Source organism: Dermacentor albipictus, chromosome 6 (genome assembly GCF_038994185.2).
Source record: "Dermacentor albipictus isolate Rhodes 1998 colony chromosome 6, USDA_Dalb.pri_finalv2, whole genome shotgun sequence".
Lineage (NCBI taxonomy): Eukaryota > Metazoa > Arthropoda > Arachnida > Ixodida > Ixodidae > Dermacentor > Dermacentor albipictus.
In genome coordinates this window covers 94438616-94456415 of record NC_091826.1, presented here as the reverse complement: position 1 = coordinate 94456415, position 17800 = coordinate 94438616, and the positions used below count along the sequence as shown (strand labels likewise).

Sequence of the window (17800 nt, the reverse complement as noted above, 5' to 3'; positions counted from 1 at the left end):
AAGAATGATATTCAAATTACCTTTCGGGGCACTCCGTTAAAACAAGAGGTGAAGCAAAAATTTCTGGGAGTATGGTTCCAAGAAAATTTGTCTTGGAACACCCACATTGATAATCTTGCTTTGGAGCTCAGTAGATCGCTCGGCTGCTTGTATAGAATAAGCTCACTTATACCTTTGTGGCTTAAAGTTTCTCTTTATTATACTCTCTTTTATTCCAGACTTTCCTACTGTATTTTGGTTTGGGGTACAACCTCTAGTAGAAACTACCTCCGAATACTAAAGTTTCAGAAGCGTGTACTTCGCCTACTCGAAAGATATGCAGGACACCCACAAGACTTGCCAACAGGTCCACTGTTTGTAAAGTATTCTCTGCTAAGAGCTGATGAAATTTATTGCTTCAAGTTATTGCAGTATGTACAAAAACATAAACTACACGCATTTAGCAATCCCGCTGAAACACTCACGCTCGCCCTTCGAAGGCAAGAGCGCAGAAAGCCTCGAACACGCACGAATTATGGAAAACATTTAAATTACCAAATTCCGGTGCTTCTAAATAAACTTCCAGATGATGTCGACCTCAACAAATCGATTAAGAAAAAAACATTCAAAACAATGGTTATCGAGAAAGAAATTCGCTACCAGTGACATCTCATTTAAAACCATATGTAGCGTTTGTCTGTAAAACAGTGCTCTTTTACTGTGTGTTGGATGTCGCCTTTTTTCTCTTTTTTCATATGTTCGCTACGATGATTGACATTTTGCATTTGCGTTCATATGTTTTTTTTCCCGTTCTGTCACATCTATGACAAGAAATCTGTTTTATATATTTGTGTGCAGTGATATGAACTAGATCCTCTATGACATAGAACTGTGTAGAGTGTAACTACAAATGTGTGTGCTGTTTTTCTCAAATCTCTTCTGTAATGTTGTCGAAACTGTATGCGGAGGGAGGGCCTCGTCAGGCTAGTAGCCTTTAGCTCTCCCTTCGCTTTTTCCTTGTATTGGAAAGAAACCAATAAACAAACAAACAAACAAACAAACAAACAGTATTCTGGCTTTTACAGGTAACCACGGGGTCGCATTCACATATTTAACTTTGGATTGGCAAACCGAATTCTACCACATAGTATTTGCCTTACCAACATTAATTATCTCGGTGACCATGAAGTGGCGACTTTATACACTGATGTTTCTTCGGAGCTTAGCAGGCCCCTCACGCCAGCCTCGGTCATCTATCCCAATATAAGAAAAAAGTTGTGGCACGCCTGCTCTTTACGCAGGCTGAAAGCCTTGCGAAGTTTAATTGTCCTAAAGAGGGATTTTCGACTTGACGATCGCCTTTTAATACTGTGCTCAAAGTTAAGCTTAGCATTCATATTGGCGATGCTAAGCCTATTGAGCGATGGCCATATCGAGTTTCTGCGTCGGAACGCCGCGTAGTTCAAAGTGAAGTGAACAAAATGCATGATAGAAATTTCTTTGCCCTTCTTCAAGTTCCTGGCCGTCCCCTGTGGTGTAGGTTAAAAAGAAGGACGGCACGTGCTGCTTCTTTGTAGACTAGCGTCATCTGTGTAAAATTACTGAGATATCTACCCACTCCTACGTGCAGATGGCGCCCTTGATTTCCGCCACGTTTACAGCTATTTCTCTTCTATTTATCTTCTATGTGGATACTGGCATATTGATGTTTACGATATGGACAGGGGAAAAAACCGTTCATAACGCCCGATTGCCTATATCAATTTAAAGCGATGACCTTTGGGTGATGCAATATTCCGGCCACCTTTGAGCGTATAGGGGACAGCTTGCTCTGAGGTTTTAAATGCTCCATATATCTCTGCTACTTCGATGACGTCATCTTCTCGCCAACGTCCGACACCCATATTGAGCGTCTCACAACTATACTTCATTGTTTTTCGAAAGGCGAAGCTCAACTTACCCCGTGAAAATGTCGTTTTGGCCTCCATCAATTTGTTGGCCTGGGGAATCTCGTCGGCGCTTCCGGTGTACAGCCTTATCACGGAAAAACTCGCGGTGTCCGACATTTTCCGGTTCCGAAGACAACCACAGACTTTCGCAGTTTCGTAGGGGTAGGCTTGCACTTTCGTCAATTTCCTGGCAATTGCTAGACCCCTCACTTGTGAGCAAGGGCGTACAGTTCTCATGGAGTACTTCAGAAGCCGCCGCTTTCTCTCGTCTTACAACTCTTCTCAGTTCACCACCAATCCTTGCCCACTTGGACCCTGATTCCCCGAAAAATTACGCGTAGTTGCTTGCGGCCATGCCGTAGGTGACGTTCTACTCCAGCGTGAGCAGCACAAGGATCGCGTTCTTGCTTATGACCATCGGAGCACAACTATTTGATTATTGAAGGGGAGTGCCTTGCTTTTGTCTTGGCTGTTTCGTAGTTCCGCCCCTACCACTGCAGTCGTCCTTTCTGTGCAGTTACTGACCATCAAGCTCTCTGCTGGCTCTCATTCCTAAGAGATCCTGCAAGCCGGCTTGGTCGACGTACTTTGAGGATCAAAGCATTTTCATATTCTGTGGTTTACAACTCTGGCCGCCTACACTGAAACGCTGTCAGCTTGTCGCGTTACCTTGGTGACGAATCTGACCCCTGAAATACCGACAATGCTGTTAGCATTTACTCAATTTCACAATTCTTTGATATCGCCGACCAGCAACCTTTTGACGCCCACATAAAAGCACTGATCGACTATTTTGAACGTTCTCTGGCCGATGCTACTGCACACCTATTCGTGCTCCGCGACGGTACTCAGTACCGTCATAATCGCCATCCTGACGGCTCTTAGTTCCTACTTTTGATACCTAAACACCTCCGCTCTACCGCTCTGCAAGAGCTTCACGACGCAGCAGTGACGGGACGCGTCCGCGTATCTCGAACCTACGATCGAGTACGCCACCGTATTTTTCTCCAGGCCTCCCCCGTTCCGAACGACGTTCTGTCACCGCGTCCCACGTGTGCCAACGACGCAAAAGCCATTCCAGCTCCACATTGTCACCTGTAGCCATTCCATATAACCGCCGAGTGCTTCGGTCGTGTCGGCATATATATTCTCGGGACCTATCCGGAATCTATACATCAGGGAACAAGTGGGTTGAAGTGAATGCGGCCTACTCGACCCCATGTTCAGCACTTCCTGCTGTACGATATCGTTTGATGCGTGGTGCTCTGGCCCAAATGATCACATTCGCTGGCGGTGTGTTTCTCTCCGAAGCCGCTGATGACGCCACACCTGTCTGCTCTATATAACATGGACTTATCAATGGCCTCACTGAGTACTTCAATTGAACCCTTACAGACATGCTATCGAAATAGATTTCAGCCGACCACCGTGGCTGGGACGTTGTTCCTCCTTAGATTACCTTCGCTACAACTGTTTCCATGTCAAAAATGCTGCCCCTGTTCCACGTTTTACGACGACCAGAACCGACGTAGCGATTGGTACAGTGCTTCCGGCCATCACAGCTTCCGGCTACCACGCGACGTGTGTGTGTGTGTGTATGCACGTAAATATATATATATATATATATATATATATATATATATATATATATATATATATATATATATATATATTGACACGTGCACTTGTTTGTCTTTATCAGGCGACACGTTTTACCGCCTAACAAGTGTTATCGCACAGCGCAGGACGCGCCTGCATGTATCGGGCGTTTCTGGAAGGTTATCGATGCTTCCATTCGCTGTCCGTGACCGAACCTTGTATAGTCTGATCACGTGTGTTCGCGACGCGAATAATGTAGAACTTTGTGGAAGGCTCGCGGGTCCCAACAATTACTTTGGAAAATTCGATGACGGATGTATTAAAGCCGACGCGCTTGACCCGCAGATCAGGTTTTCGACGATCGCCGGCCTTGTTCGCCGCTAACGTTGTGCTACAATTGTAGCCTGTTTTTGTGGGCATAGGTTGGCCCAATAATAGTTATTTTTGTCTGTCACAGCATTGCTACTGTGTTCTTCAACGTCACCACCACGTGACAATATATATATATATATATATATATATATATATATATATATATATATATATATATGTATATATATATATGTATATATATATATATGTATATGTATGTACTTATCTCTATCGGGCGAAACTGTAATCGCACAGCGAGGGGCGCGCCTGCATGTATCCGACGTTTCTGGAAAGTTATCGATGCTTCTACCCGGCTGTCTGTGGTCGCCGAACCTTGTGTCATTTGATTTCATCGCGTGACGCGAATGGTGTAGAACTTTGTGGAAGGCACGTGGGTCCGAACGTTTAGTCTGGAACATGCGACGACAGCTCTATAAAAGCCGACGCGCTTGACCCGCTGATCAGATTTATGACGATCGCCGACTGTGTTAACCGCTCTCGTTGCGCTTTAAGTGTAGCCTGTTTTTTGAGCACAGGTTTGCCCTATAAAAGCAAGTTTTTGCCTTTCACAGTATTGCTACTGTGTTCTTTGACGTCACGACCACGCGACAATGAACACACACACGCACACACACACACATATATATATATATATATATATATATATGCATATATATATATGCATATATATATATATAGCCAAAATTAACTTTGATCGGGAGAACCTGTGCTCAAAAAAACAGGCTACACTCATCACACTACAACCGAGTGATGTTTAAAAAGTGTCGGAACGATTACAAGCACATCAAAGATATGAAGACTTACATGATGCACAACAATCATTTTATGCCGAACCAAGCATGATTCGCATTTCAGACAGGTCTACTGAGGCCTAGTTTGCCTAATTTATTACGTTTCTTTTGTAGTACTGCTGAGAATTTGCTTTACACTTAATCGTCCGAAAAAAAATCGAAACAAGACTTGAATTGTAAGAAAATTACTTGTCTGGGCTGGTTGAAAAATCAATAGCAGTTCCTGTAGATGTAAGCGTATTTTTTTGTAAGTCGTGCCTCACTCAGGAACTCATTTGTTATTACTTACTGTATTCCGATACTGTTATGTGGTTTGTCGTGCCAGGCAACTACGGCTTGCTCATGAACCGAATTTTAGCTTTGTGATAACTCTTATATTGATAAAGACGTTTCTACCATGCGAGGTATGTATCTCTTACACAATTCTGAACTTCAGTACGTAGGGGCAAGAATTTTTCCTTTGTATGCCTCACTGTTTGGACCTAACAATTTGTAGATGTTGTACGCACGTTTTTGAGCATATAATTGTTTCGTAGATGTTCGCACCGTCCAAGTGATGAGAATAAAGCTGTATCGCAACAAATGGTACCATTACGTAGACACTCCAGATATTGTTTGGTATCCTTGAAGAAGGCAGGATACGTGGAGTGCAGTAATGTATTTTTTGCCAAAATTTGGCAAGCAATGCTACGAAATTATAAGATGCTCAACTTGGGCTGAAACAAAGTGTGTGCTGACCTCTTGGCATTGAGGCTTGGTGCTAGTGCGTTCTGATGATTCTGTCAATGCTGCGTATATAGGACCCACTGACGATCTATAATCGGAAATTTGTGAACGTTTCGATGCATCTTAACATACAAATGCGAAGAATCATACCGGATACAGTAATTCAGGTAGTAGCTTGTATCTGTATCTCAAATACTTGCTGCCCAAGTAATTTCTATCACGATACAATTGAAGTTTGCTTTGCCCAGCCCTGCTCACCGCGCTCTCCGCATTCCGCGCCTGCACAAGAAAGTGTGGCAGTGTGAGAGAAGGATGGTAGTGGCTTTTCAAGCTGGAACTCACGCCACTGCAATTAACAAACCAAAGAGTAATTGACTTACATGTATATCCACCTATACTACGGCTTCAAATTTTCTGGTTAATGGCTGTGTCGTGCACAAGAATTACGCAGAGAATTAACTATTGCCTATCAGGGATCATCAATTAGTGACATAGACCATTCAACATGCATTTTAAATAGAAAAGAAATAGCCTAGTGGAAGCGTTCCACTAAAACTCTACATTGGCAATCATCAGTTTTGGTTTCTATGCAGGTTCTTAAACCAGGCAGCAAAACAAAATGCACGCTTTTGTTTCGATTAGCAAAAAAAAAAAAACATTCGAACTAAATTCATGCGGATCACTTCAAGGGCGATATTCGTGTCATAGCTCGTGATCTCCATTGCTGAAAAGAGTTTCTTGGTTTTCAGATAAAGGATTTTTGTAACTCGGAGGACAAAAGCCACAGACACAACAAGTTTGCACCTAACATGCACAACAAGATGTGCAATGGCAAGCCCACCTGGGACGTCATCAAGCAGAACGAAGACTTCATGGGGTACGTATGCTTCCTTCACGATGACGAAGTCATTGACGCAGCAACGTGGAATGTTGGGCCAGTTGGAAAACATGCATTTTTTGGTCAATGCGAGAAACCATGGCAGCACAAAAAGCAAAGAAACAGCGGTCGGCCTGTGTCCTTGGCTTTGTTTTGATTCAAAGAACAAATCAGCGACGCAAAGGCAAACCTACCTTTGGCACAATGATCTTTGTGGCCTGGTGGTGTCGCAGCGTTTATAACCGTAAATTTGTACACATAAAAGTTTATTATAGTAAGCTGAATTTTTCATTAATTATGGAAACATACGGAAGGGTCTTAGCTATCATTCATGAAGCTTTACTAAACGTCTTATTCGCGTGCGCAATAACGAACAGATGTACGATGCGTGTAGTCAAGTTAAGCAGCTACAGTAGCTTCTACGTGCTGAACAGCTGTTTGAAGTAATTACTGGACTTTTAGATGTTTATAATCGTTAAAATGATGACCAAAATCGGATCAGGGTAAAAGCGGGAGCCACCATTTCCACAAGCGGACTTGCCTTTTTCAAGGAAGACACATGCTTTCCTCGCCACAGTCTATACAGGTAGGGTTCTTCTGACGGAGAGAGGGGTAACGCGTGCGATTGCCGTTACGAGCGAAGGTGTGTCAAGTAACTCCGGAGGTGCAGAATTGAGAATAAAGGAATGCTGTGCAGAAGGTCCATGACACGGCAGTCTGGCAGCCGGTGGGTCAACGGCGTGCACACCATCCATTACCGGCTGCGCTGGTTGTCATGGACTAGTCTCTGAAAGATATCACATAAGCAGTGGCAAAAACCGGGGCTCATGAAAAAGACAGTATACAGCAAATAACTGAAATGAAATAAATAAATAAAAAGAAAGCAAAAGGCAAGAAAGAAACTACCACAATGTGAGCAATCCAAGTATCCTTGCCTATTGCTTAAAATTTAGCATAGCGAGTAGATTCTAAAGCTCCCTTCGAAACGTTTATGCCTACTGGTTGCAATGTTCTGAACCTACGAATAAGGTATTATGAATAAGATGAGTCTCTGTATTTTCTTTCTCGTTCACAGCGGAAATTTGTCCGCAAGATTCAAAGTTTAAGTTCATCGTAGTTATGACCTGGTTGGTTGAAATGTTTGGCGACGGCTCTAGGAAGCTCTTTAGCTGTGTCCTGACGATGTCCATTTAATCTGACATGTATTGATTGTCCCGTTTTACCGATATATTGTTTCATAGGGAACGAACATTCAATTATGTGCGCCACATGCGATCTTGCACAAGTAAAGGTAGATTTGACTTCGTGGGTTTAACTATTTGCGGTACTTTTAACTTCTATGTAACATTGAAGGTGCCTACAAGTTTTGCACAAGGGGTTATAATATGCTTTCAATACGGGGGAATAATGTTTGCTGACGTTTGCGGGCACTAACATGTGTGAAAATTTTTATTGCGGCGATAGGTAACCCTATAGGTAATCGGGGAATGCTCTTCTGGAACGCTCGTTACTTTATAATATTGGCAGCGTTTTCTAGGATTGTTGTTCATCTTTGGCAGAGCATTAGAATATTTTGTTGTCAACGCTGCCAGTTTGTGACATTTTGGTGTAGGCTATTCGTTGCTAACTCCGGCTACCTCTCCAATCTTGACGCAACATCAGATGATCCATCAAGAGCAACTTACCGGATAGTTTCTTTCTGCTAGCTTTCTATGAGGTCATTTAGGTTGTGGATATAATCGCTGTCTTTGCTGCAGATTCTTCTTATTCGTTTCGCTTGCTCGACAAAAATTCCTTCCTTGGAGTGCCGCAGGTGATGGCTTTTGTAGTCTAAATATTGCTGGCTATCTGTACGCTTCCAGGAAAATGTCTTTCTCCGTTTTCCGTTTTCTATGTAGACCGCCGTGTGCAGGAAGTTGATTTGACTGAGAGTGGGCGCGCATTAAATTCAATACTTGCGCTAAAGCGATCGAAATGGCTAATTATGTCTGTTAACGCGCTTGCGCCTTGTTTATATATTATAAATATATTGTCAGTGTAACAAAAATTGGTTTGGCGTTATAAAAGGCAGGATTTCAGCAGGTCTGTTTCAAGCTGCCCCATGAGAATGTTTGCATATGCGGGAGCGAATGGTGTTCCCATGTTAGTGCCGAAAGTTTGCAGGTAGTGAATAGAATGTAATTTGAAATAGTTGAGCGTGAGAACTAACCTAAGAAGCGACAGGTAAAGTTGAGGAGCGTGCGCTTGGGGATTGATTGCGATGGATTTCGATACGGCTTCAATTCCTTCCCTCATGGGTATGTTAGTGTAAAGGGCAGAAACATCCAAAGTGACTAGAATAGCGTGGTTTCGGTTCGTGTTGATGTCGTCGATAATTCCAAGAAAGGGCGGCGTGTCTTGAAAAAAAAAAACAGCAGGGTGGTGGGGATGTTTGACAGGGGTTTATTTTGGACTTTACATTGTCTCCCGGTAGGTGCCTTTTTATTAGACACAATACGCCGACCTGGGATTCCTGCCGTAATTATTTCTTCGGAGGGAACATTGTCTATTTGAGGAAGAAGATAAAAGCAGCCTGCCACTTTGTTCTTTTGTGTCATGAAGAAATATTGAGGGGGCGAATGGTATAACGGTTCAGAAGGGAACCAGTCCACTTGGCTTCATCTGATTGGTTAAATAAATTATGGAGTTTTACGTGCCAAAACCACTTCCTGATTATGAGGCACGCCATAGTGGACTCCGGAAATTTTGACCACCTGGGGTTCTTTAACGTGCACCTAAATCTATGTACACGGGGGTTTCCCATTTTTCCCCCATCAGAATGCAGACGCGTTGGCCGGGATTTGATCCCGCGACCTCGTGCTCAGCAGCCCAACACCATAGTCAGTGAGAAAACACGGCGGGTTCATCTGATTGGGCAAAATTTTGCTTGCGTCAATGGCCGTCAGAGACAGCGAGGTGGCACCGCAAATTATGCTCACGTCACGCATCTGTCAATCGTTTCCAAGGCGAACCCAAATTTGGCTGAAAGTGGAAACGGTGAAGGGGTAGTCTGCTTTAGGTTCCGTTGGTGTGTCTTGGCTGTTGGCTTGCGACGCAGACCGCGCTGACCGGTTGCACCACCCGGAGACACGCGGGCGTCGCGCGCGCGTGCGTTGGTTGCTTCGGAGGCTATTACTTGGTTTTTTTTTTCATCTGCTTGGCGTTTCTCTTTCGCTGTCGAACACGGCTGGAATGTGATACGCGTTCGAAGAAGTGATGGATAATGAGTTGCACCACCCCTGCCGGCTTTTTAAGTAGACCTTTTGCAAGCTACAATATCAATTGGAGGAGACTCGGGTGCAAGTGTACGAGGGGTCATTCCACGCAGACGAAGCAATTTTGCACTGCGGTTCATCGCCACCGGCCTGCAGCTCCCATAGTTCGGTAGGAGGCGAAGCATTAATCTGAATGGCCTAGATCTGTCCACGAAGTTGCTATCGCAATTACTCTGTTGGTCCCTAGATGGGCTGGGTTGGCTATCCCGTGACCTACATTTCAAAGGCTATGCCAAGGAGATATTCGCATGGGGAGATCAAATTCCCAGTGCGATCGCCAGCATGAATAGCTGGCACATCGCTGTTCGACAATCAGAAGGATTCAACCTGGGCTGGTCCTGCGCTTCCTTCGTTAGGCTGATAAAAATATACAGTCGGGGGGGGGGGGGGGGGAAGATACTGTGGAGATCTTTTTTTTTTTTAGCTGCCCTTGTATCTCTACTTCGGGAGTGCCGCACTTTGTTCCTCAATTTGACCGCGTAGCGCGCACCGTCAGCACCACGCTCTTCGATTTTACTTCGCGCAGGCAATGCTGGGCCCGTATACCATAAGGTTCGATTTCAAGTTCCATTGCTTCTACACACGATGTGCCGTGGGAGAGATCGCAGGGATAGCGGCAGCGCCGACGGAGAGCGAGTCATGACCGAGCCGATGACGAAGGGCGAAAAAAGAAGGGAAATTGATATAGTCGGCTAGTAAAGTTGACCCTAAAATCCAGTTGACGTTTTTGTCACGCTCGCTACGTTACGAAGTGCTGGCAGCGCCTTCCTATTGCGTGCATTGTGCAAGCTCCTGGTAGCAGAAGACATTGCGCGGCGCTCTGCCAACTCATTTACGCTTGCGGTACCATCTGTCCCCTGAAAATGAAAAAAGAATGACATAATAAATTACTTCTCCACTGCGTAAACGCCCGGCACCACACGTTTATACTTTACAACTTGCCATACAATTTTTAACTTATATTTTATATTTATTAAGCAATCAGAAACTTTCTGCACTTCCTCGGTTAGCTTGTCATAAGATGACATACACTTCTCAGGTAGCGCCCTGTCGTTTATTGGTCGCGTCCTCCTCTTCTTTCACCTCCGGCTTGGGAGTGGAACCTTTACTGACGTAAGCGTCGAAGTGAACGTTTGATTTTCCGAACCGTTATAATATTTAGCCCGAGATCGCGTGATTAGTTCCCTGAACAGGAGCTTGGCTATTGTGCTTTGCACAGTTATATTCTATTCTGAAGTTAGGTTAGAGTCGCGCTTTGTGTAATGGGTGGTGTTACTAAGTTGTTTGGAGGCCTGATTCTTGTGCTTCTTTATAGGCCAGATTACGATACTGCCGCCTTTGTGTGCTTGTTTTGTTACAATACCATTCTTTTCCGCAAGTTCCTTAATGATTTGGCGCTGAGCGGGGGTAAACTCTTTCCTGTCCGGCAATGCCGCGGTGACTCTAAAAATTCCTTGGAGATTAGCTTTCGGTATAAATCCAGTTCTCGGCACTGTTCTGTTTCCCCTGTCCACGTCCTAGATGGTCTAAGAGAGTTTCTATCCTGTTTTCCTTCTTCTAGCCTATCGAAAAAGAACTCCTTAATGTGCATGCATCTTGAAAACTCTGTTATATCTGTGTGGAGCTCGTGTTCGTTTACTGCGTTATTTATGGGAGAAAACGTTAGACTACGTTTCAGGAGATAGAATTCATTGGGGCTTAGACTCTGGGACATGGCTACTACGCAGCTGCAGTGCTCTGAATTCTCCCTTGTAGCACTATCGGAGGAGCTATGTGCTTTAGGGGTTACAATAATTTTCTTGGGTGCATCTGCAGCTCTTCCATCTTTGTGCTAGTATTGGTCTAGCATTATTTGCCTACCTAGTGTGGACGAATTGTTGAAGTTCCCTTTTTTTACGGTTCAGATAAATTGATGCCATCCAGCTGATTAGTAATTATCCTAAGTTGTTCCTTGCAGACTTTTTCCCGAATAGAAGAGGATAGAAGATGATAGAAGAGAGCGATGCATTTTGTAGGACAGGCTTGGACTTTAATGTTAGCCTGGAGAATAAAGATCCGAGGGCGCACCTAACCTTAATTCCGATACCTTTCGGGATTTTCCGTTGTTCCATGCAGCTAGTGTCAGCTTTTAGGTGACATCTGTGATGTGTTTGGAGGCGTGTTCGTGGAATTGCCGGAAAGGGCGAGATTCGCTTTGTCGTGTGGCACCCGCCGTGTGCAGTAGTCATTTGTGTTTGGTTCGCGAAGACGTCCGGGGTGAAACATCTTGAGGTGGAGTATTTTGCGGTTCACTTTCTTGTCGAGGCCTGCATCGATTTCTGTGTGTCTGTTTGCTTTTTAGTCTATGTAGCTTCTTGCCTGAAGGCTGCACTGGTGGTTGTGCGCGTGCGTGTGAGTGGGTGTTGCCCAGGTGGTGCTGGTTCCACGTCCGCCGTCTTTGTAGACACGTCTTGGTTTCCACCTTCGGTGGAACGTGCGTTCGAGCTGGGGTTGAAAATTTCACGTGTTTGTTTCTGTGATGTATCCAACAGGTACGGAGGCATCACTGCTGTTTTTGATTGCGTCTATTTAAAAGAGTTCCTGCGCATATACTTGATTTTTTTTTATATTACCTTGACACCATAGAAATTATGATGGATAGCGGTCCCAGGTGAGCAGAACATCGGGGTCCTGGTGTAATTCAGCCTTGTGCATGACATCCACGATTTCGTGTCGGGGAACCCTACCTATATATACTTTGCCAAGGGACTCTCCTGTCGCCATTAGCTGCATCGTTGGCTCCTGATTTTACATTGCTCTTCTGTTGCTCAACCTCATGGTCCGCGCAGGTGATTACAATAGGGGGGTAGAGAAAGCATATATATATATATATATATATATATATATATATATATATATATATATATATATATATATATATATTGTGAGCATTATTCATACGCTTCATATTCTCACCTGTACATACTCATCATCACCGTTTTGGGGCCTGGTGGTGGGGCTCTGTCTCGGGAGAATAAAGAAGAGGCTGGCTGCCTAAACCTCGGCTCACAAGTGGTGGAGTGTGCTGTCCGGTCCCTTCGCCCTCTCGCTCCCGGTCTCTCTCCAGCTTCACCTACGCTACATCCCTGGAGCTCCGCTCGGGTCGCCGCCTCTACCAACTGCACTCGACCATGTCGCAAGACCAGCAGACCAGTACCACGACATCCACCTTGCCGACTCCTGCAGGAACCCCTTCTTGGACAGTCACCACTCCTCAGAAGGATCCACCGGTATTTGCTGGGCTTCCAGGTGACGACGTTGAAGACTGGTTGGAGCTATACGAGCGCGTGAGTGACTTTAACCACTGGAACGAATCAGCAAAACTTGCTCACGTCGCCTTCTACCTAACCGGAGTTGCGAAAACATGGTTTTCCAATCATGAGCTCGATTTGGTCAACTGGAGCATCTTTAAAAACCAGCTACGCCAGATTTTCGCAAACTCGTCTGTCCGCTCCGATATCGCTAAGAAGCTTGCTGAGCGTGTACAGCACTCAGGCGAGTCCTACACTTCGTACATAGAAGACGTCCTCGCCCTCTGCCGCCGCGTGAACACCTCGATGGCAGAGAGTGACCGTGTACGCCACCTGCTCAAGGGTATTGGGACTGCGGCATTCAATGCTCTTGTAGTGCTGAATCCCACTACCGTCGCCGACATCATCAGTACGTGTCAGCGTCTCGATGACCTTCATATGCTCCGCTTACACCCTGACACATCTGATTTCAAGGCGTCCAACAACAGCGAGCTACGTGCTTTGATCCGCTCCATCATCCGTGAGGAACTGCACGCCCAAGCTTCGTCAAACCCTCCTGAGGTCCATCTGACGCCTCCTGGTGGCGGCCTACGCCATATCGTGAGGGAAGAGCTAGCTGCCGTGAGCTGCCCGCGAATCACGAGCCCGCACCCTATCCATACGCCAACGTACGCTCAGGTTGCCTCTATAGCGCCACTCCCCCAGCAGCCACCACAACAGGCACCTGCACCGCACATGTCCCTGAATCCTATCACTGCAAGACCATCGCCTGTTCCGTCTTATAACGCATGGAGCCCACCTCGACCGGTTTGTTACTACTGCGGCATCCGTGGCCACATTTCCAGGTTTTGCCGACGCCGTCAGCAAGATGAAAGACGTGGCTATGACGGCTTTGAAAGGGATCAGTTTTCTGGCCCTGTACCACGACGTCGGCGTTCTGACTACGTTTATTATCCACCACGTTCCCCATCTCCACAGGACTTCAACACTGCCAGTTCATCGCGTTTCCCGCGTCGTCGCTCTCCATCACCGATGCGGCGCTCTTCTTCCCCTCTACGACCGGCTACTTCGTCCTCCGATCACTGCCCGGAAAACTAAATGGTGCAGCTTCAGGAGGGAAAGCTGCATCTTTTGGACAACGTGAAATGCCTCCGGAGCGCCCGTCAAATGTACTTTTGGTGTTTGTTGAAGGTGTCCGAATCGAAGCCTTGGTTGACACAGGTGCATCGCTTTCCGTTATTAGTGCTGACTTGTGTTCTCGATTGCGAAAAGTGAAGACACCGTATAATGGCCCTCCCCTTCGTTGTGCTAATGCAGTTCTTGTTCAGCCCTCCAGTGTTTGCACTGCGCGCGTTTTCATTGATGGCATCCTCCACCACATTCAGTTCGTCGTGCTGTCTTCGTGCACTTACGCGATGATTTTGGGATGGGACTTCCTGTCCTCCGCCTCAGCTTTAATCTCTTGCCGTCAGCGAACTATTCATATGACAGACACTGAATCTTCGTCCTCTGTCAATGATCACAGCCTGCGTTTTGTCACGTCTACCGACTGTTTCATTCCCGCGGGCACTGAGCATATTCTGACGCTGACTTCCGACACTATTATTAATGGTGATGTGTTCCTTGCACCGAGTGGTTACTGCATTTCTGGTGGGCTTAGCCTTGCTCCTAGCCTAGTACGGTTTCAGGACGGTAGAGCCTCAGTCGCTGTTCGTAACCCTACTTCTTCCCCAGTTGTGCCCTCCCAGGGCTCTACTGTGACATGCTTTACTGACACCGAACCTCTTTCGCTGGTACCGCTTCACACCGAATCACCACCTTTGTCTACCACAACTGATTATCACACTGCTGCCGCTGCTTTAACGGCCGCGATAAATCCCGATTTGACCACTGCGCAGAAAGAAGACCTTCTGGCACTCCTGCACAAACACAGAGCCTTATTTGACGTCCACTCCAAGCTTCTGGGGCGCACTTCCGTCGCAGTACATCGCATCGAAACCGAAGGCAGTTCGGTTGTACGCCGCCGCCCGTATCGCGTGTCTTCCGCAGAACGGAAAATCATTGCGGATAACGTTGATGACATGCTCAAAAGAGACATCATTCGGCCATCCTCCAGTTCTTGGTCGTCTCCTGTCGTGCTGGTTCGCAAGAAAGACGGCTCCGTACGATTCTGCGTCCATTATCGAGCCCTTAATAAGATCACGCGCAAAGACGTATATCCGATGCCAAGAATTGACGATGCCATTGACTCCCTCCAGGGTGCGGAATATTTCTCTAGTCTAGACCTCCGATCCGGATACTGGCAAATCCCCATGCACGAAGCGGACAAGGACAAGACAGCCTTTGCAACGCCAGACGGACTTTACGAGTTCAACGTCATGCCGTTCGGTTTATGTAATGCCCCTGCAACATTTGAACGCATGATCGACACAGTTTTACGTGGCCTTAAGTGGAAGACCTGTCTGTGCTATTTAGATGACATCGTTATTTTTTCTACAACATTTAGTCAGCACCTTGAGCGCTTGGACGAAGTTTTCACTTGCATTTCCAACGCTGGCCTCCAACTCAACACAAAGAAATGCCATTTTGCCAGAAAGACCATCAAAGTATTGGGCCATCTTATCAGCAAAGATGGCATTCGACCAGATCCCGAAAAGGTTGCTGCCGTGCATCGCTTCCCTCGCCCTGAAAATCAAAAGCAATTAAGAAGTTTCTTAGGCCTGGCATCCTACTTCCGCCGCTTCATCAGTCATTTTGCAGCCATGGCGTCGCCGCTACACAAGTTGCTCACGTCGGGCACTGCTTTCCCTTGGACAGATGAATGCGAACTTTCTTTCCAAGCCCTCAAGCAGGCATTAACCAGCGACCCTGTCCTCTGTCACTTCGATGACAACGCACCAACTTGCTTGCACACCGACGCTAGTGGCCATGGGATCGGTGCTGTACTTTTACAGCGGGATACCACCTCACGAGAGAGAGTTGTTGCCTATGCCAGTCGCGCACTAACACCTGCCGAAATGAATTACTCGATCACAGAACAGGAATGTCTCGCAGTAGTTTGGGCGATCCAAAAATTTCGACCATATCTTTACGGACGCCATTTCACGGTCATAACCGACCACCACGCCTTATGCTGGTTGTCGTCAATCAAAAATTTGTCCGGACGACTTGGTCGCTGGGTGGTACGCTTACAAGAGTACGACTTTGACGTTGTCTACAAGTCTGGGAAAAAGCATCAAGATGCCGACGCTCTCTCTCGCTGCCCGCTGCCATTATTAGCTTCGAGTACACCTCTCCATTGCTCGCCACTTGATGATGAGACTAAGTCGTCACTCCCGTTATTACCGTTATTACCTCTCACGGTTACTGACACGTTATCTTCCAATCGCCTCTCTCCCCTCGCCTCGTGTCAACGTTCCGACCCCTACTGCGACAGCATCATCCAACGCCTGTGCGGAACTACATCTGCACCAAATGCCAGATTACGTCGACAACTGCGACTATTTAAGCTTGACAACGATGTGCTGTACCGCTACATATACAACTCCGACGGACACAGCTGGGTACCTATTCTTCCACGCTCGATGCGCACACAAGTCCTTGAAGCCTTGCACGACGACCCATCTGCTGGCCATTTGGGATTCCACAAAACATACCACCGCGTTAGGAGCCGTTTCTTTTGGCCAGGCATGTCTACCTTTGTGGCCAAGTACGTCGCTTCTTGCGTTCAATGTCAACGGCGGAAACGACCGACTTCGCCTCCTGCTGGGCTTTTACAGCCCATCCCATGTCCCGAGACACCGTTTGCCATCGTTGGGATAGACCTAGTCGGCCCTTTGCCCATAACGCCAGCGGGTCATCGATGGGTCGTGACAGCTGTTGACCAGCTCACACGTTACGCAGAGACCGCTCCTCTACGCTCTAGTTCAGCCTCCGACGTCGCCACCTTCTTTCTAGATGCCATTGTGCTGCGCCATGGTGCCCCTCGTGTACTGTTAAGCGACCGCGGCAAGACTTTCATGTCAACAATGCTCGCAGAAGTACTCGGAGCTTGTGGCACAGTTCATAAGACGACATCCGCATATCACCCACAAACAAATGGCTTAACCGAGCGATTTCATCGCACACTAATAGATATGATATCGATGTATATCGGGCCAAACCACGACAATTGGGACAAACTTTTACCTTTCGTGACTTTTGCTCACAACACCGCTATCCAACGAACTACGGGATACTCACCTTTCTACCTAGTTTTCGGCCGTTCACCGACATTCACCATCGACGCCGCTTTCTTCAATGCTCCAACTAACACCTCAGACAGTACACCCGAACAGTTCGTTTCGAGACTTGAGGAATGCCGTCAACGTGCTCGTTTCAACACAGAAGTCAGTCAGCTAGATCGCAAGCAACGTTACGACATCTCTCGTCGCGACGTCTCCTTTCGTCCCGGAGAGGAAGTGCTTCTTTGGACGCCTATTCGTGCACCCGGTTTGTGCGAGAAGTTTGAATCCCGCTTTCTTGGACCCTATATTATTAACGAACAAACATCCCCCGTGAACTATCGCGTTACTCCCGTAGACGTTTCTTCCGACCATCGTTGTCGTGGTTCGGAGATCGTTCACGTTTCGCGCCTAAAACGATTCGTTCGGCGTTCCCCTCCTGGCTAAGTCGCGGCCTGGCTGGCCGCTTGTGCGTGCGGGGAAATTAGTGTGAGCATTATTCATACGCTTCATATTCTCACCTGTACATACTCATCATCACCGTTTTGGGGCCTGGTGGTGGGGCTCTGTCTCGGGAGAATAAAGAAGAGGCTGGCTGCCTAAACCTCGGCTCACAATATATATATATATATATATATATATATATATATATATATATA

At 46.5% G+C, this 17800-nt stretch overlaps 1 protein-coding gene across 3 annotated transcripts in view; it reads left to right on the top strand.

The window, feature by feature from the left end:
• The window catches only part of LOC139061293 (calcium-activated chloride channel regulator 1-like), a 209387-nt gene that overhangs the window by 46455 nt on the left and 145132 nt on the right, over positions 1 to 17800 (top strand). For all 3 annotated transcript variants that reach the window (XM_070541062.1, XM_070541061.1, XM_070541063.1), the window contains one exon: positions 6187 to 6314. In XM_070541062.1, the coding sequence (XP_070397163.1) occupies positions 6187 to 6314 (128 nt within the window). The remainder of the gene's footprint in view (positions 1 to 6186; positions 6315 to 17800) is intronic.